The sequence below is a fragment of the Arvicanthis niloticus genome, chromosome 2 (genome assembly GCF_011762505.2).
Source record: "Arvicanthis niloticus isolate mArvNil1 chromosome 2, mArvNil1.pat.X, whole genome shotgun sequence".
In the NCBI taxonomy this organism is placed as follows: Eukaryota; Metazoa; Chordata; class Mammalia; order Rodentia; family Muridae; genus Arvicanthis; species Arvicanthis niloticus.
The window spans coordinates 1,958,829-1,980,058 of record NC_047659.1 but is presented as its reverse complement, the minus strand read 5'-3'; the positions used below and the strand labels follow the sequence as shown (position 1 = coordinate 1,980,058).

The window sequence follows — 21,230 nt, the reverse complement described above, 5'->3', positions numbered from 1 at the left end:
CCTTGTGGTAGGCACATTGTTCTTTTTCTAATGCTGCATTGCTTGTTTCCAGGCCCCATTTTTTCTGTTTCACTGGACTAGTTTATTATTCATATTTTCTCATCAGGCTACTACTTTGGTCTAGAAAAGTCTCTTGTATTTGTGACTCTCAATCAGTTTACTCTTGTCACACATATTTTTGAGCTACCTCCACCCAATGTGTCCCATTGATATCCTCAAATGCCTCTACATTTTGGAACTTCTAATATTTGGTGCAAACTGAGTGACAAAAGCAATGTATGTTGAACAGTTGACTCTTCTCCAGTGCATATGTGTCTGTGGGTATATGGGTGTGATAAGACCCTAGGAAGTACTCTACAAAAGGAGCAGGATGCTCTTATGACCCCTGTGTGACCTCACTTATCTTTGTCAATTTTATGGTTGTCTGTAGTGCTGCTATGAACCCAGCTGGCAAGCCCTGGAATAGATTTTAATGTCCCATTGTCTTTTTCTCTTTCAGGATACTAGTGAGGTTAGATTTGATGAAAATATAAACTTAATCCAATTAAGAATCTCAGTAATTCTTTTGGACCATCTGGATGAAGCACCAAGTTCCAGGATAGTTCTGCATGAACTTCCCAAAGCCAGCAAACTGGAGCCAGAAAAATCCAAGCAGAAGGCATCCATAACCAGCACTGCCAGCACTTCCCCAAGCACAGGGTAATGTGGCTTGAGTGGAAGAAGAGATTTCCTCAAGACAGCTGGCACCCCAGTACCATAGCCAGCACCTACCATGTCTAGACCAGCACAAAGAAGACCATGGAGGCAGAGGCTTCACATAAATGATTGCCTGGGTCAGGCAGCAGTTCCTGTAGACGCTGGATTTGCTGATAGGCATCAAGAACGATTGGAATGTCTGACAATTGCCCAGCATCTTGTTTACTGCCATGTCACACAGTGGCACTTAGAACACAAACATAGGCTGATGCAGGGGTGAAGGACCATAGGACCAAGGCCCTGAGTGCACCCGCAGCACCAGCACGATCACATTGACCATCAGCCATGCAGAGAAGAGCACACTGCACATAATCAGCAAGGACCTAAGTTCCACTTAAGTGGATGGTCAGAAACAATAGAACTCATTCAAGGTCCCTGCTCCACTAAACTGGAGGGGAAGCTATAGTCCAGCCAGATGTGGTGGGGGCCCAAGTCTATATTTTGAAGCTAGGCATGGAGTTTGTTCAGCAGAGAAAGGTCTGTAGCAGGCAGGTGTTCTTCTCAGTCATATCTCCTATCTAAGCTCTAGAGAGCCACCCATCTATGAGGGCTAGAATCTCCTGAAAGCATCTAGTGCTGGAGAGGTGGAAACAGCTCTACTAAGAACTTAGCTTGATACACAGAGTCCTAAATAGAGACAGAGCCCATACCCAGAGTATGGCAAATTACCCAAAATCTGAGTATTCAAAGCTGATACTTCAGATCAGGCAAGAAAATAGAAAAAATGGAGAGGGAACCCAGTAGGAGCCAAAGGGGGAAAGGGAGGCCACGTGCTCCAGGTGGTTATGAAGTCTGACCAGTGTTCATGCCAAATTTCAATGTGGATTATGAAACTAGAATATACTCAGCTTGTTTAATTACATCCATAGTGTTGGGACTGAGAAGCCAAGCAAGGAGGCTGAGAGAAGGCTAAGATTTCTACCACTCTTGAAGCCACTACTCGTTTTAAGTTCCCCACAATGTGGAGATTAACAGTAAGTTCAGCAAACAGGGTCCTTGAAATGTTAGGGCATCTGCTTCAGGTCACAGAGTTTGGAAGTGGCAAGGTCAATCAGGAATCACTTGAATCTTTAGTACACCTGTCACGTCCGTGACTCATATCCCTAAAAGGCAGAGCCAGTTTCAGGGCCAGTTCTGTCTACAAATAAATATCCAAGAAGTGTTATTGATTTTGGAGTCAGAAACCACAGTGAATGTGTAGCCATGGTGACAGGTTTATGGTGAAGTGAACTGAGGGTGAAAACATCACCCTGGGATTACTGTATGTGATTTGCTTAGTTTCCTAAACAGTAGCATCTGTATTGGTTGTTTGGTGTCTTTGAAATATGGAGGCCAGGGATAGTCAATGCCTGAGAAGACCTGGGTGCATGCAATTGTCTCAATCTTATTTGGGAGAAAGAGTTCCAGCCTTTCAAGATGCTTTGACTACAAAGGCCCCACATCTGGTTAGCTCTGTGTCAGGTGCCTTCCCTATCAACTCTATCTCCTAGCAATTAATGACAAATTTAGGTGAGTTCCATTTGAGTATGACCCTGTGGAAAGGGAAGGAAGACCTATGGTCAAGGACAGGCCAGCCCAAAAGATACATTGTGAATCAAATTTCTCCTTTCTTGTGACTTCTGGAGACAAAAACTGATTACCAGCTAGGTTGCAAACAACTTCCCCTGTTGACACATCCCACCAGTGCATTTTTGACTGTTTTGAGGCAAAGGTTATATAGCCCAGGCTGGCTTGGAAGACGGGGATACATCTTCCTGAGCCTAGAATTAAAGACACACATTACCACGTGAAATTCTACCATGGCCTTAAAGTATAGAGCCTAGACTTTTCCAATAAGCACCTCAGTTTCAGCAATATAAAAACATGCCATCAAGCAGGCTGTCTACCTCACAATTGCTGTAGGACATAAACCCTAGGCCAGCCTTGGTGACTCTCAGGCAGAGGTGCATGACACTGCAGCCTTTAACTCACCCCCATTAACTAGTTTTTGTTAATTTACTCCAAAGTACTTCAAGGTGGATCAAAAGATTTTCAGTCACTTGAAAATCTCACTTTATAGTAGGTTATGTGTCCTTTTGTTCTAGGGACCTTAGTGGAGATGTAAAATGATGAGTTGCTATATTGCATGTTTCAAGAATGCAAACTGAACAGCAATTATACGCTTCTCATGTAACGTGGTTTATAGAAGCACACAAAATTGCATAGATGCATAAATCCAGACATACACACACACACATGCACATACATACGCACATGCACACACACACCTCAGAAAACATAAGTGATCAGAAAGCAATGAGTAATTCATCATGTAGGAAGAGCAATGGAATTTAGGCTATCCAATGCAAATGTCCCAAGTGAGACCCTCCACCCTCTCAGTCATCCTTCCTGCTGACAAAGGATTAGGAAGCACATGTTTCTTGTTCATATTTGGTTGATATGATTGGAGTAATTTTTCTCTTGTAGGTTCAAATCTCTCACAACAACCCTCAGCTTGTGAAAACCCTTTCCCATATCCCGGTGTGATGGCTCTTGTATGCTATTCCTAGGGAGTTGCACTATTACAAGGTGTGGCCCTGATGGAGTAGGTGTGTCACTGTGGTTGTGAGCTTTAAGACCCTCCTCTTAGCTACCTGAAAGTCAATATTCGAATTGCAGCCTTCAGATGCAGAAGTAGAACTCTCAGCTACTCCCACATCATGCCTGCCTTGATGCTTCCATGTCCCAGCCTTGATGATAAAATACTAAGACTCTAACCTTTAAGCTAGCCCCCAATTAAATGTCCTTGAAAGAATTGCCTTGGTCATGGTTTCAGCTCACAGCAGTGAACTCCAATTCATGCAGCCAGCTTCAGAATTCAAGAGCCAGGAATGAACTCTCCAGCAGCACTCACAAAAAAACATGACTAACAAGCTGCTATTCAGGCTCTGTCATTGTGTCCCTAGACCTACATAGTGTAGAAGTGACTGACCATCTTGGGATACAAGGAAAAGGAAAAAGAACCAAAGACCCCCAAAGACAATAATTAGAACTATTCATTTGGCATTTTCCCTTGTCTCTCAACCTTGAAAATTGCTTCCTGCCTGAGATTCCCATAAAGCAAGTGAGCAATGGCCCTTTATTTCCTCCTTGTAAGATCCATGCTACTGTAAAGAGAATATACCACATGGCATTCCTGTAACTTAGTGGCATGTAGGTGCTTGAAGTGTGATCAGTCTATCTCCCTCATGAGCTGCAGATTCATGCAGAGCAGGAACATTTGCTTACCAAACCTTATGAAAGAGGCTACTTGCATAGAGTGTAAATGACTAAATAAGTGAAGAATTAAATGAGACATAGGTGAGTAGCAGGATAAGTCTGTGGACAGATACATGGGTTTGTCCATGTTTATGGTTAGACATGAGGGCAATCAGACCCTGATACCACATCCTACCTGCTGCAACCTGCTTGGCCTCCGCACAGAGCTACACTGTTTCCTCACAGCACACTTGCAGTTCAATCTGCTCCCCCAGTAGCTTTCTGTTCTTATTCCACTACATCTTTACTTAGTGCTTCAGCTGAGTACACTCACTCAGGAGACGGCAGTGCCTGCTGCTAAACAAACAACCCAAAACCATGATTTCCTGCCAACTTCAATTTTCCCAACACTCCTCCAAGTACCATCCTCCCTGCAAGGACCCTCATCCAAAGACAGCTGCAGACTAGGGGCCACAGTTTACTTCTCAGCACCAAATAGAAGCCTGTCAAATCCAGAGACAAGCCACATTCCACAAGGCTCAAAGTACTTCTGAAAACCCTGAAACCAAGAGGGTTTCATGTACTTCAAGGAAGAGACCATCGTCCACATGGGTGCTTATATGTCTGTGGTATTAGAAAACCATCAGCAGTTAGAGGACAAATCCCCTCTGAGAGTGGATAGGAGTTTCAAATATATGCAAACTTTCCATGTGTCTCATGGATCCCAGAACTATACATTTCCTGTCTGAGCTCTAGGGGCTGAGGTTTGATTCATATTCCCATCATGGTGCAAATCTTTTCTATATACAGAATCCTGAGTTGGGAAGAATAATGATTGGATTGTTTGAGACACTGTTCAAACCTAGGACAACTGAGTTCAAAGGGTACAAATCCAAGACCCTTGCCTAGAGGCAGGCCTCCTGTTAAAGGCAGACAGTATAGAATCAGAGCCCTGACATTTGTTTAGTCTTAGAAGGGCAGAACATCCCCTGCCTAGTGGTGTGGTCTCAACTGTGTCAGTGACTCACCTGTAGGAATTGTTCTCTTCAATCAGCTTCTTGCAATTCTCCATGGCATCACACATCCTGCTGGTCATTTTCTGCATGTTCATCGTTGTCTTCTCATGTTGTAAATGAAGCAACCTGAATTTAATATTCAGCCTGTCATAGGGTTTGGACCAAGAAGAAAATATCTCTGTGAACTAAGGATTCAAGAATTACATGAGTTCAGGCTGTATCCTGGACTACCCAGCCTGGTATATGCCATAACCTTGCTACTTTGAACTGGGTTCTCTTGCTCCATATTAAACTTATAATGCTTGGCAAAAAACAGCAGAGAACAGATGGGGAACAGATGGAGGTAGCTGACATTCAAGTGATCTCACAGTGGACCTCACAGAACAGAATAGTTCTTTAAGAAGTTTCCATGAGTCTGTGCCACAAGTTTCTGTAATGACATCAATGATGTCTTCTCTTCTGTTATTTTAAATTTGATCATTTATTTACATTTCACATGCTATCCTTTTTCCTGGATTCCCCTCTGAACACCCCCTATACCATTTTCCCATCCCCTGCTTTTAAGTGTGTGTCCCCTCCACACACCCACCCACCCACCCATTTCTACTTACCATCCTGTGATTCCCCTCCACTGGGGCATTGAGCTTTCACAGGACCAAGGGCCTCTGCTCCCATTGGTGTTCCACAAGGCCATCCTCTGCTACATATGCAGCTGGAGTCATGGCTCCCTCCATGTGTACACAGGTTTGTGGTTTAGTGTCTGGGAGCTATGGCTTCTGGTTGGTTCATATTTTTGCCTCTCCAATGGGGCTGCAAACCCCTTCAGCTGCCTGAGTGCTTTCCCTCACACCTCCATTTGTGACCCCATTCTCAGTGCAATGGTTGGCTGCAAGTATCCTCCTCTGTATTTGTCAGGCTCTGGCAGATCCTCTCAGGAGACAGCTATATCAGACTCCTGTTAGAAAGTGTTCTTGGCATCAACAATAGTGTCTGGGTGGGGAACTGTATGTGGGATGAATCCCCAGGTGGGGCAGTTCCTGGATGGCCTTTTCTTCAGTCTCTGCTCCACAATATTTCTCTGTCTCTCCTTCATGACTATTTTGTTCCCCCTTCTAAGAAGGACCAAAATATCCACATTTTGGTTTTCTTTCTTCTTGAGCTTCATCTGGTATTCGAATTATATCTTGGGTGTTCTGAGCTTTGGGGATAATATCCATTGATCAGTGAGTGAATACCATGTGTGTTCCTTTGTGACTGGGTCACCTTGCTCAGCATGGTATTTTCTAGTTCCATCCATTTGCCTAAGAATTTCATGAAGTCATTGTTTTTAATAGCTGAGTAGTGCTTCATTGTATCAATGTACCACATTTTCATTATCCAATCCTCTTTGAAGGGCATCTGGGTTCTTTCCAGATTCTGGATTTTATAAATAAGGCTGCTATGAACACAGTGGAGCCTGTGTCCTTCTTCTGTGTTGGAGCATCTTTTTGGTATATGCCCAGGAGCAGTAAGGTGGATCCTCAGGGACTACTATGTCCAATTTTCCGAGGAACTGCCACACTGATTTCCAGTGTTGTTGTAGCTGCTTATAAACTCACCAAAAATGGAGGAGTGTTCCTCTTTCTCTACATCCTTGCCAGCATCTGCTATCACCTAAGTTTTTGATCTTAGCCATTTTGACTGGTTTGAGGTGGAATCTGAGGGTTGTTTCGATTAGCAATTCCCTGAGGACTAAGGACATTTGACATTCTTTTGTGGTTCTCAGTCATCTGGTATTCCTCAGTTGAGAATTCTTTGTTTAACTCTGTACCCCATTTATTAATATGATTATTTGTTTCTTGATTCTAGCTTCTTGAGTTCCTTGTATTTATTGGATATTAGCTGTCTTTTCAAAAGTAGAGTTAGCAAAGATATTTTCTCCATCAGTTGGTTGCATTTTTTCCTATTAACAGTGTCCTTTGTCTTACAGAAGTTTTGCAATTTTATGAGGTCTCATTTTTCAATTCTTGATCTTAGTGCATTACCAGTGGTGTTCTGTTCAGGACTTGTGTACTATATTGAATAGTTAGGGAGAGAGGGCAGCTTTGTCAAGTCTCTGATTTTAGTGGGATTGCTTCAAGGTTCTCTTCATGTAGTTTAATGTTGGCTACTGGTTTGCTGTATAGTGCTTTTAGTCAGTTTAGGTATGGACCTTGATCCCTGATTTTTCCAGCCTTTTATCATGAAGGAGTTTTGGCTTTGTCACATGCTTTCTCAACATCTAATGAAATGATCCTGTGATTTTTATTCTTTGAGTTTGTTTAAAGAGGATTATATTGATGGATTACCATATATTGAACCATCCCTGCATCTCTGGTATGAAGCCTACTTGATCTTGATGGATCAGGTTGTTTTGATGTGGTTTTGGATTTGGCTTGCAAGAATTTTATTGAATATGTTTACATGGATATTCATAAGTGAAATTGGTCTGAAGTTCTCTTTCTTGGTTGGATCTTTGTGTGGTTCAGGTCCATCACATCCATATTTTCCAGTGTTGTTGATTACAGGATTTTGTAGTAGAATTTGATCACTGTTTTCAGACTTCCTAGCCACCTACTGACTGACCTGGGTGCTCTTTTCATATTTTTTACAATGCAATCCATTCAAAGTTGCTGGATAATGACTGTGGGTCACATTTCTTTCCTTCTGTTCAAATCAAACTCATCTGTGGCAGGTTTTTTGAGCAGACTATGATGGATCAACTTGAAATTAGCTAGAGGTTTTGTTAGGAGACGTTCATGAATGATGGCTGTTGCATGGTCCAGCTTTGCTGTGCAGAGATTGTAACTTCCAGTTAGAATTACATATCTCAGGATCAAAAAGTTTTGAAAGGGGAAATAATGTGTAAGCCAGGGCAGGAGAGCCTGGCTGAATCTAAGAACCTTGTAGACAGCACGGAAAACCCAATAACTCTTCGTGAAGTTGAAAGGTTGCTGAAACAAACCAGTCTTCTTGTTTGCCTCTCTGGGTAATGAAGGGATGTGTGTGGGTGCATTTGTGTGTGTGTGTGTGTGTTTCTGTGTGTTTTGTGTGTTTATGTGTGTGCGTGCAAGTGGCTTTTGTATGTGTGTGTGTTGTTTGTGCTTGTATTTGTGGTGTGATTTTATGTATTCATGTGGGTGTATGAGTATGGATGTGAGCCTCTCAGTATTTGTGTCTGTATGTTTGTAAATGTATATGTATATCTGCATGTGCACATATGGCCATGTGTGTAGATCTTTGTACAATATTGTCTGTGTTTATGAGCACACATACATTCATATATATGTGCTTACCCAGGGATGGTTGAACATCTGTGTACTCATGCTGAGCATATGTGAAGGGGTGGTTGCCTGTATGGGCTTTTGTGGGTGTGGTTGCTTGTATGTATGAATGTGTGTGTATGTGTGTCTGGCTGGCTGGCTGGTTGTCTGTTTGTCTGTGTTTGTATCTGTGTTCTCATAAACATGTTTGTGTTTTCCTGCATGTGTATGTGTGTATGGTCACTTGCTCATGGAAGGAACATCTTTAACAAAGATTGCACCCAACTTAGATGAGAAAGTGCTATGGTCGCTCAGGTTCTTACCACTCTCTATCCATCGAACATTGCATGAAGCCTCCCAACTTTTTCATGTCCACCTTGAAACAAAGGAGCAAAAAGTCTGTAGTTGTAAATATAAAAGTTCTCAGGAGTTTATAGAGGCAAAAATCTATTCATCCACAATAAAATCATTTGGTGGAAACCAAAGGAATGGGGTGCATGAAGGTTAATAGGCTGCTCTGGCAAATCAAGGTGCCAGGGAGACAGAAGGGCTGGCTGGGCAGTTGTGTCCCTTCTCTGTCCTGGGTGAATAGTAACAGCTCACTGGAAGGTCAGGGGTTTACTGTTTCTCCCCTACAGCCTGTTTTCTTTTCATCCTCAATGCTAGCTAGCATTTTATTTCCACCTTTCCTAACACTGGCTCAGTTATCTTGGTTGTGGAACTTGGCCTGGATTTTGTTCTTTGAAACATTCTGAAAAGCAGTGTGCTTGCAGCTGCTTCCAACAGAAGCAGAATTCCCACAGCCATGGTGAGGTGTGAGAACAGGTCTGTCTCAGAGCAGTGCAGCCCATTTATGCTCATGATACACTATAGCTCTGTTTCTGCAGCACTCAGTAGCTCCTTTTATCTCAACCTTGTTCACACTGTGTTAAAATTGACTTCCTGGAAATTTGGGGGAGATGAGGACCCTTCAGATATTGCTGTTGGCAGTGCATGATAGAGCCCTGGCAGAAGTCATGTACAATTCTTCAGAAAGTTGAACTGCAGTCTCTGGGTTACCCAGTGATTCCAGAATGAGAATTGGCTGTCCACAGAAAAACTAGGGGACATTTGGGTTTTAGCAGTATTCCTTAGAGCAGCCCCAAATTGAGACTATCTAAATGTTCATCAGTCAAAGAATGAAAATGTACAGTGTGGTCCAGCCCTTCCATGTAATATATTGTGGTATGAAATCATACATCATTTGGCCGTGAGATCATCAGCCTTCTGTTAGCCAATCAAATCCCTGATACAATCACCTTATAGGAATTAAAGATTTTGTATGAAGATTTTCTAGTTTCCTGACATCATTGCTTTGTGCATGAAGTAAGGCATTCCATGATTAAGAGAGCTCCTTTTGGATAAAAATGTTTATCTTGAAGCAACAGGGAAGCAGTGGGTGAGAGCAAGGGGCTGGGTCTTTCTGGGGAACCAAGCCTTTACTATACAGCCTGGAGAACTTACTAAGTGGGCTTTGCTACAAGGACAAGGACTTCCAAGTGTCACCTTGTCTGTGCACTTTGCCAGAGTTCTTTATCTCCTCTGCACACTGTGATCTTCTCCATGCAACAGAAGTTAACTTTCTTTTCTACAGTAGTACAGGTTATTGCCACTTGCATTTGCATTAATAGGGAAACTAAACAGGTGACAGTGTGCTTTCATGTTTTCACACATGTACTTGTGTGTGTATGTTCACAAGTGTGTATGTATCTGTGCATATGTGTGTGTGCACACAAAAACACACAAATGCTTATAACCCTCCACCAAATCACAATTATCTATTGAACAAGAGCAGGAAAGACTTGAGGAATGCCTGTAGTTCTTGCTGAAGCTGAAGGAGTTGCTCACCTACTCAAAAGACTTGGAAGTAGAATGGCAGCATCCCTTCAATTTCCTCCAAATGACCTTAAGAGCTCAGGCTGGGAGGAGGGGGTAAAACCAATTAGGTCCCCGGTATTTTTGAACTTTTGGGGTTTCCTATCATTTGCATCGTTCTCAGCTTTCCATATGTTGTGGATAATCCAGCATGGTATACTGTGATGCTATCATGATGCTACCCTGACAGAGTAAACGCCAATAGCATCATATTATCTCTTCTGATCTGTGTTGAAGTGGGTCCCATATTATTCACAAGTGTTGCTGAAGATAATGTAGGTTAGAGGTGAGGACAGTTCCTCTCTCGTTGTATTAGTCGTTTGCTCTTCCAAAGGCAAACAACTGGAGATTCTCCAGTTTCACAGCTTGTGTGAAGTGACTTGCCAAGAACCATGCAGGAGGAAGGACAAAAGACTTAAAACTTATGGAATGCAGCCCATGGGTTACCACAGCCACAGGGTTAGGCCTTGGTGTGGCATGGCCATGAAGACTCTGTGTCCTGAGGACATTATGCTGTTATGAAATACTGCTCTGCTTCCTGCCCTTACATTCCCTCTTAATCTATGAGTTTTTTGAAAACATTAGGGGTGCTTCCTTTCCCTAACCTGACAGTGTCTCTGGCATTCACAATATTAATGTTTGATTTCTATCAGACTTTGCTGGTGGAGCACATCATGATTCACTCCCCACCCTAAAGAAAATGTAGATTGTCGACAATGACCACCACACTTAGAAAACCTTTGGAACAATAAAGTCTTTAATGAAGGTCTGTAGCCATGTTTTTTACTACTGACTCTAATGTAAAAAATCTTAGGGAACACTATGAAGATCACAAAGCCGTACTGTTATTAGTTAAAGCTCTGGACCTTTTTGTGTTCAGAGAACAAAACCATGGTAGCACTGGCTTACAGGACCCTCACTGAGGGTGGAAAGGAGTTAACTGGTGACTTATACCCTTATTTTGACTTCAACTTTCTGATATGGTTTACTAAGAATTGCTAATGAGTAGATATGCATTTTGAGGATTTAAGGTAGATGTGAATGATTATTATATAAATGTTTAGATTTGTGATTCTTTTAAGAATTTTACAAGATTACTTTTAAAGATAAAAAATAAAACAATTACTTCTTTCTTTATTAATGCCAATTGCTCCCTTCCTGTAAGGGAAACTAGCTGAGAAACTTACTGTTCTTGCTTACATTTTGTTAATCTGTAATAAGTTGCTTGGTTATGAATGTACATGGGATTATAAGATTAACTTCATTTTTTTAACCTTAATACATAATGTTATTTCCTTTAATTCTAATGATGTATTAACACATTGTTTTTTATCATAATCATTTATTGGAAGGAAACTGAAATATATTCACATTTAATTGTATACTGCTTGAAAGAGTTTGCTGAGATATATAAATGATGGATGAAAGAATAAAGCATGGTGTGGTGTGGCTGGAGAACTGTGTCTTCCATCCATGGACTGTGTGTGTCCATGTAAAGGTTGTGTTAAAGGGGATTAGAACATTGTTCCTACTCTCCACCAATTGTGTTTACTGATATATGTATATATGTGTCGAATACTTGGAACCTGCTTTTGGAGCTTTGCTCTAAAGTTTCAGTGTGTGAATATAGACATGTCTATCTGTAGGTCTGTATACATGTGTGTGTGTGTGTGTGTGTGTGTGTGTGTGTGCATGTGTATCCATGCATGTATAACTGTATGTATAAACTTATTAGATTCTGCCCTTTGCTTCATTCATTCATTCATTCATTCAGTGTGTGTGCATGTGTGTGTGTGTATGTGTGTATTTGTGCATATATGTGAATTTTCTCTATTTCCTTTTTTCACTTGCCCCAAGGAGTTAAAAAACATCATAGATTATGCACTGGCCACAGGGTGTTATTACCAGTAAATTAGATTTTCTGACCTCAGGAAAAAAGTCTGTTGAGTAACATGTTTAATCACTGGTTGCCTTTGGCAGTAGACCCCTTTAGTATCTGAAGCTACCCTAGTCAGCAGCACTATCATTTACAGTTAATGGCTGCCTGTTTCTATTTACCCATTACTAGGATGCTAAAGCTAGAGTCATTGGCATTGACTGATCCTGGAAAGCATTTAGAGAGCACTTCAGAGTCACATTTGACCTCTTTGGACAGAAGGTAATCCCATGGAAATTTTGGATCTTGAATTAGCACACAGGCATGAAAGTATTGGCTGAAAAATCACACAATGGTCAACATATTTACAGGAATACCCTGCTGAAGATATAATCCTTCCTCACAGAGCAGCTAGCAAATGCTTTATATATTATGCCAGAAGAAATAAATTATCAATAAATTATCAAAAAGCATCCCTTAGGTCAATAAAGAATATTCAATGATTAACCCTGTAGGAACAAACAATTATTTGGCTGGGAAATTTCAGGTAACTCCCTGACACTCATGGGCTATGTTGAGTATTGTGAGATAATGTGAAATCAGCTTAAAAGCATGTTCACAGCTGGCACCATTCCAAAAGTATCCAGAAGCAGCATGATGAACTACATTCAGGGCAAAGATGTTGCCTCCCAGACCCAGAAATTCTGATGAGATCCAGCTAAGAATAAAGGAATCATATATGGGATTCACTTATGAATCTCGTGACAGTACAACTGGACAACAACAACAAACATGACCTTCAGGGAGAACGACCTGAGCTTTCAACCAGTGTTGTACCTGCAGCTGATGAGATTCATACATGAGCCTCAGATGGCCAAAATATCAATGTGAAAGACAAATTCAACTTCTCAGATTAATCAATATTGCTGAATCTTGTTGGAAAACAGAACCTAAGGACACTACAAATTATTTACCATGCAGTCATGAATCCCACTGGAGAGAATAATGATCAGTAGTATGTGGTTAATCTGAACCACAAGGATGTGTGCAAATGGTCTAAGTTGGGGGTGATGTGGTGTGCTAATAAAGTGTATAACAGAGGAGGTTATGCTCTCTTTCAAGATGGGTGCTCCTAAACTTATGGAGCATGACATACTGTGGACTCTTCTACATACTTGCTGTCCATTGTGTGTGGCATGAAGGATGTGTCCAGGATATGAAGTGCATCATCCACAATTAAGTTAAACCCAGTGTCACAGACAGAACTTAAGATTCCTGCTCCGCACTTAAAACGCCTTTGATAAATAATGACATATTAGAGTTTCAGAGGGATCATCTGAAAAGTGTAACTGTAAAACTTTCTGTGAAATAGCATTTCAGAGAATTCTACTGCTGCAACTGTTTAATTGCCATTATTCATTTCTCAATGTTATAGGTCAGGACCAAGACATTATTAGACATACCTGTTTGGGAACAGTAAGAGCTGCTATCATACTTCAAGCCGAGAACCTAAGAAAATTCAATATTTCTAACTAATGTAAAAAGTGCCTACTTGGGAATGAACAAAGCTGTAATTCATTAGGTTCAGAAGCCATTTCACAGCCAAGGAAGAAATATCATATCCAAGTCAGTGCTGCTGTGTGCAATATGTGTCAGAAAAACAGGAGGGGAGCTATGGGTAAGCAGGACAAAGCATGAAGAATACTTAGGATGCTAGAAATTATAGTCTATGTTATATGGTGTATATTATACAATGTGCTACAAAATTATTGCTGTACATCAAGAAGATGTTCATCTTCTTAGGAGTAGAAATATTTGAGCAGAAGTTCCAGATTGGCAGGGCAAGTGTGTTTCTACACAGAGGTGTGCAGGATACCCCTCTTGCTGTGCTTGCAGCAGGCAGGGCTTTAGACAGAGCAGAAGCACATCCATAGCTGTCAGCATTCAGGAGAAAAAGTTGAAGAGTAAAAATTAATACTAGTTTTGATCTGTCTGCGATAATCTTTAAAGGAGATGAGTTAACTAAGGTTAAAAGTCTTTGAGCAAAAGCCTATAATAAGTTTCATCCTTAGCCTTGGGAAGGCTTCATCTAAAAAGGCCCTAAAGAGACATAGCAAAGAAAGTCTCCATAGCCTATTACCCCTGAAACTGCCTTTATACCCTGCCTTCAAGGCTGGCCACATGGTTTAGTTCACCACTGCTAAACTGCAGCAAGAGAACACTGCTCATAGTGATTTGTGTTTATTTGCTTGTTTGTTTGATTTTGGTTTGGGTTTTGTTTGGTTTGAGGTTTAGGCTTTTTGTTCCACTGATTTGAGGTTTTGATATTTTTTTGTTGTTCTGGTCATTATTTTGGTATTTTTCTGTGGCTATATGCATTGGGTATATTGATCTAGCTGATTAGAGAAATGGCTGCATTTTTGTGAATTAGAAAACATCATTTTCAAAGCCTTCACACTTTGACAGCTCTTGTCACCACCTGTGTTGACACTGCTGTATCCCCAGAATTCACAGACAGAGATGGATCTCTATGAGCTTCAGGCTACATTGTGAATTCCCAGCCAGCTAGCCAGTTCTACAAAGTAGTTTTTAGGGGGCATGGAGATCATGGTCTACTCTGTGAATACCCACTTATTGATGAAAACTGTATCCACACCGTACCCTTTAGGTCATATGTTTAGATACCCCTAAAATATGGTGCAGGCATTCACATGGTCCTGAAATAGTCATGCAAACAAAATTAATGAGAGCCACGACTGTATTGTTCTAAAGCCTCTTAGGAAAGGAGTATTCATTCAGAGTGTTTAAAAAAGAGAAATACAGAGCTATTTGCCTCTCATGTCCTTGAAGTACAGCCTCAGGGATGACTATAAAGTTGAAATAATGATTTCCCAGATAAAGACTTCCCAAATTTCCATGTTGAGAATTCCCACACATGTTGAGATGTGGCTTTATTTTTAGGTAATATTAGTGTGGCGACATATTTGGAGCTTTTAGGGTTTTGCTTGGTTTTGGAGTGTTGTTTGTTTACTTTGATTTATATGTATCTTTCCCTGCTGGATGTCTGTGCACCACGTGCATGCAATTCCTCCCGAGGCCTGTAGGGGCTGAAGGGACTTTCAGAGCTGGGCTGCCCTGAGCACCTCTGCATGCTTGCCCACTCCTGAGACCAGCCTCACCCCTCCTAGGCCCTAAGCAGATTCCCAAGGCCTATAAAGGCAGGTTGCATGGGGCCTGCGAAAGAGACTTGGGACTCACCCACTTCTCCGTGGGATCCCAAGGCAAGGCACTTGGTGCCCTGACTAACAATCCCATGTGGAGCCTGATTCTCACTGTAGAGCATAGACTGCTCCACAGACCCCGCCCCTCGGCCTCCATGTGCACATTGCCAACTGCTGGCAACTGCCAGCAGGGGTCCCCAGTAGTGATCCATCTCAAGGCAGGGCGACCCAGAATTAACTGGAGGGATCCCTGGAAACCTACTGACTCCTGGGATACATTCCATTCCAGGATCAGGTCTGGAAGAAATTTGCAGTTGTGCATTTCACCGATCGCCAGGTGATACTGTACTAATCCTAGATCACACTTGGAGACCAACTGCTCTGCAGCTGACATGTGCTTGGTGTCCAGACATGTAGCAGTTTCCCAGAGAACTGTTAGCACAGTCAAAGAATGAATCTGAGTTAGTGAGTGACTTTTACACCAGATTTACTCCTTCCCACCTCACCTTCCAATCTCTTCTATTAAGGACATCCAGGAGCACTCAAGTATTACGAACCAAAAAAAAAAAAAAAAATGTTTCTGTCAATAAAGTGAAAATATCAGAAGGAGGAAGTAGAGAAAGTGTCAGATTCAACACTGTAACTCCCAAGGTAGGTCTGGGTCTTGTTTTTAATTTGACCCTGGTTCCCAAACTTCCCCTCTTTCTGGTATCAGTCTGCTTCTGCCTCCTGAGTGCTGGGATCAAACAGATTTTCTGCACTCCACTGTTCTGCATATTTTAATGCTTCTTATATAATTTTTGAATTCCCTGACTTTCATCAGAGTGTAAAAGACCTTTGAAGATTATGTTACCCTGGGCTGACACCTTGTTGTCAGACTCTTGCAGCTTCTGTTTCTAAGGACGGAAGAAAAATCATTAAAAGGAGGGTTAGAGAAACTGCTGGTGAGTGGGATAAGCCATACAACCACAGGGAAAAGGGTCCAGTTCTGAGCACACAGCTTGTCATTCAGTATCCCCATCGCTGGCTAGAATCTTTATAATAAAGTTGATACACCAGAAGTTTAAATAAATTAGCTCCTACAACTAAGTCTGTATACCTAAACTGCACTCAAATACTTTTATCACATTTATTTACTTATTGTAGGCATGTGGATGAATGACACTGTACTCATGTGTAGGTCTGATGATCACTCTGTGTGGTTGTCACAAGAAGCAAGTGTTGAGAGGACCTCAAAATAAACCTGTAGCTCCAATTCCAGAGACTTCTCCTCTCACCAGGAAGTTCTGCAGATTCAACTCAGACTCCAGAAACTGTAAGCCCAGTATGGGCAGTGGCTTGGTGGGCTTTTGCCTCTTGCACCTGCCCAGTTTAGTTGTTTACTTGTGGGAGCACCAGATGCCTTCGCCATCTTGTAATGGCGAATGTTGTCACCGCTTGCCGAGACTCCTAACAGAAATATGTTAGTATGGCTAAAGAATTAAAATTAAAAGGAGCTAGTTGGGGTACTGCTTAGCTCCAACACAGGTCTCCAAACCCTGACACAATCTGATTTTGTTTTTAATCACAGAGAAGTAGTTAAATGCTTTACCATAACTGAAAAACCACCCTAGCTGTAATAACACATCTCTTCCTCCCCAATCTCCCCTTCTTTCATCTCTCCCACTCCTTCTTTCCCCTCCTTTCCTTTCTTTCTGTTCTTTTTTTGGGGATGTGAGCCCAAGACTTCATGCGGAACTACTGATCTAGAACATGCAGGCACTGAGGAGTCTGATCAGGATCTGCTTTCTCTCATTGTGATGACGTCCTGGCAATAGTCATGTTTGGCCTTCATTCTACTTTGGGTAGCATCTGTTCATTTCCATGTATTTCTGCTTGCTCAGGGCCTTCACATTCATAAGAGAAGATCGATCGCTTACACACAGCAACACAGACCTCTTCTCAGCAGCTTTTCTGAGTTCTCATAGCACCTTAGCTCCCTATTTCATGTTTTATTTAAACATAAAACTACCTAAGTGCTAATATGCATATTTTAAGGGTTTGCTCAGGTGCAATTGAAATGCTAAGTTCTGAACCCCAAGACCTGGTTGCTCCAAGATAAAAGGATCTTCATGTACACCAGCCTTTGTTGTGTAAACCTTGCTCCCCAATTTAAAACTATTGGTTAAATAAAACTGGCAAAAGCCAATTACTGGGGGGAAAAAGAGTGAGGTAAAATGTGAGTTACCAGGCTGTGGGGGTGGGGTGTGGGTCACAGGTAGGGACCACAAGGAGAAGAGAGGATTGAGATAGGAGGAGATAGTATAAAGATACAGATAGAAAAAAGGCAGGGGAGGAAGAGGAGGAGAAGGCAAAGGAGACAAAGAAAACAGGAGGTCTCCTTTAGTCCTGATGGACCAGCAGCAGGTGTCAGACTGTGATGCCTCTCCAGGATGCCAGACTGCTGCAGCATCAAGAACCCAGAAAATTTTCAACATCAAGTATTTGGGGAATACAGTGGTGTAGTAGCCAGATCTTGGGGGTCAGTATTTACCATTTGAATACATAGCAGTACCGGATCAACCCCCTATATATTCCTTCAGTATATTAATAAGTACTTACTAAGAACACTGTGTTACAAGAAAACCTACAGAATCAACTAATGTGGGGTCATAGAAGCTCACAGAGACTGAACTGACAACCAGGAAGCCAGCATGGACCTGACCTAGACAATTCTGCATATGTTATGGTTGTGTTTACTTTGATCTTCTTGTGGTAATCCTAAGAGCAGGAGGGGAGGATGTCTCTATCTCTTTCTTTTGCCTCTTAAAGAACACTTTGACTCCTACTGCGTTGCTTAGTTCCAGCCTTGATATGAGGGGAGGTGCCTAATCTTGGTGCAACTTGATGTATGATGTTTGTTTGATATGCTGAGAGGCTTCCCTTTTTCTAAAGGGAAATGAAGGAGGAGTAGGTGCGCCAGAAGCAGAGATAAGGGGAGGATCAGGAAGGAGAGGAAACAAGGGCAACTCTGGCCAGGATGTAATAATATATGAGAGAACAAATAGTAAAAGAACACTGTGTAACATGCAGTGTTGTGGTAAAACCCGTAAATTCAACCTTGTTACTTAGAGTCCTGCAAAGACATTGTACTTGGAAGACAAATATCTGTAATCAAAGTGCAAGAAAACAGAAAACAGGAAATGGGGAATCTACATTTAATTTCACACCAAGTTTGAACTTTCTATCAGCTTCATTTTGCTGCTTTGAAAGCGTTTGAAATGTGGGTATATATTCAGCATACTGATGCAAATCCTTCCGCATCCCTTAGAGATAGTAGCCAATGACTGTTTGTCTGTAAGTGTCTATAAACATATGGAGAAATGACTGCATGACTCAGAGCTATGGTTAAACACATGACAGACTTTTGTTAAAGAGAAGAGGAAATGGAGACAAATCTGCTTCTCCATCTTCTCTTCCCTTACCTTGATGCAAAGCCCAACTGAGGCTGTGCACTGAGGAAGAACTGGGCAAAGGGCAGAGGGAGTTGTCACCATGGTCTTCCAGTAATCAAGAATGGTTTGAGAAAGAGAAAGGAGGTAGTTGGGGCAACAGTGGACTAACAGACTCAAGGATGGGAACACAATGAGAGAGGCATTCAAGATGGAAGGAAAAGTGAACAAGCAAGGCAGGCAGTGAAGAAAGGTAAGGTAAAGCCTTGTACAGCACAAGGATGTGTAAGAATGTAATTTCAGATCTCAGCTTGAACTTAAAATTAAAAAATTCTTAAGTTTGAGTCAAATATTAGCTGCCCCAGAGGCACATCCCAGGAAGAGCACATTCCAAAGACTCAAACAAACATTCCAGGAAAAAAAGACCCAAGATAGGAGTTTATGGGCCCATAACACAGTAAACCTGGATAAACAGAAGCTACTTAAACTGACCTTTTTTGTTGTAAAAAGATAAGGTGAAATTTTGAGTTACTTAGAAACCAGGCCTGGGAACAGAAACCATGCCTGGGAATGGCTGTTGGAGTTTGGCCTTTATGGTTATTGTTTAGGAATAATTGTATAACTACCCTCATAAATTTTGCAAAATAGTATGTAAGCTGCCCTTAGCTTTAATTTGGGGTTCTTCTTGCCTGCATGCAAGAGAACCCTAGTATCCTGGTTGTCATCTGGTAGTCTTATCATTAATAAATAAACCTCATATTATTGCAAGGAATCCTGTCCTTGAGTGTCTCTGGGGGAGCGTGTTCCCTGGTTTTGCATCTTTAGAGTCCAACAGATGGTCTTTGAGCAGAAGCTCAAAGTGTATGATTTTGTTGAATATGTTTTCTGTGCCATTGAACTTGTAATCTTCACCCTCTTCTATTTCTGTTATTCTAATATTTTTGATCTTTTCATTGTGTTCTGAATTTTCTGAATCTTTTGGGTTACAGGTATTTTACACTTTGTATTTTCTTTGACTGACTTGTCAATATCATCTGTGGTATCTCCTATGCCTGAGATTCTTGTTTCTATCTCTTGTATTCTGTTGATGTTGTTTGTATCTTTAGCTCCTGATCTCTGTTGTAGGTTGTCCATCCACAGGGTTGCCTACATCTGTGATTTCTCTAAGGTTCTTTTGCTCTTGTGTTTTCTTGTATTTTTTATTTCTTTATATTTCAAATGTTATCCCCCTCCACAGTTTCTCCTCCATAACACACTTTTATTCCACCTTCCCATGACTTTATGCAGGTGCTGCCTCACCCAGCAACCCATTCCTGCCTCAGCCCTTAGCATTTCCCTACCTTGCACATGGAGCTTCCACTGGACCAACCTCAGCTGCTCCTTTCCCAGAAAGGGTCTCTCAGAGCCTGGAGATCCTGTGGTTTACAACCAAGGGTATAGATCACAACACCCAAAGAATGATCCCATTATATAATTGCCATGATGGCAAACACTTAATGAAAATACACATATGGTCACAATTTATCTTTGATGACCCTTATTGTACTTCATCTTACCTTAGCCTCTGTATGTACTTTTTATTAACACATTAAATAGAGAAATTATCCTCTCATTAGTCATGATACATTTGTCCTACTCTGACATTTGATACTGGGTCTGAAGAACACAGTGAATTACTTTTACCAGTTTTGAAAAACACAAGATTTCTGAAAGCTTTTTAAAAAATTATTATTTAGATTGCACCTCAAGGGAAAAGAACTCCAATGCCTGAAGCAATCATGCTAATTCCCCACACTACACAGCAATCTATTCTTCCCAGATAAATCCAGTTCTTCCTATTCCTCTTCATCCCAAGGTCAAACCTATCAAAGTATCATAGTGTAGAAAACACTATGACCCTCTAATAGATTGATTTGATTGATTTGTGAATTGAAGCCTCAGTCTCCTAAATCTGTGACCTTGTTTAGTAATAGACTGTATAGTCCTTTAAATAAGAATGGACACCATAGGCTTATATGCTTGAATGATTAGTCACTGGAGATTGGCAGTATTTGAAAAGAATTAGGAGGTGCGGTCTTCTAGAAGATGGACTTTGAGGTTTCAAAAGCTCATGCTAGGCCCAGTTCTATACCTGCCTCTATGCCTACAGCTCAAAATGTAGCTCTCTACCAGTGCTCCAATGTCTGGCAACATATTGACATACTATCCACCAAGAGGATAATGTCCTAAACTCCTGAAACTGTAATCGAGCCCTCGATAAAATGCTTTCTTTCATAAGAGTTGCCTTGGCTATGCACAGCACTCGAATATTATCTAGTACAGACAAATTAGAGTCATAACAATGTAAGATGGGGTCTTACAAGGGTCAGATGGATCTGTGCTTAGTCACTATTTTCGTTTTTGAAACCAAATTCCTGACAAAAAGCAAGTTAGGACAAGTCTTATTTTGGTTCACTATTGGGTCATCATGGTGTGGAAGATGTGATGACAGGCATGTA

At 41.4% G+C, this 21,230-nt stretch overlaps 1 protein-coding gene across 1 annotated transcript in view; it reads right to left on the bottom strand.

Annotated features, from left to right (window-relative positions):
• Positions 1-943: 943 nt before the first annotated feature.
• Positions 944-21,230, bottom strand: part of LOC117702776 (disks large homolog 5-like) — a 33,663-nt gene continuing 13,376 nt past the window's right edge. The window contains exons 5-6 of the mRNA XM_076928201.1: positions 5,022-5,194; positions 944-1,058 (exon numbers count right to left, since the gene is read on the bottom strand). Coding sequence (XP_076784316.1) covers positions 944-1,058; positions 5,022-5,194 — 288 coding nt within the window. The remainder of the gene's footprint in view (positions 1,059-5,021; positions 5,195-21,230) is intronic.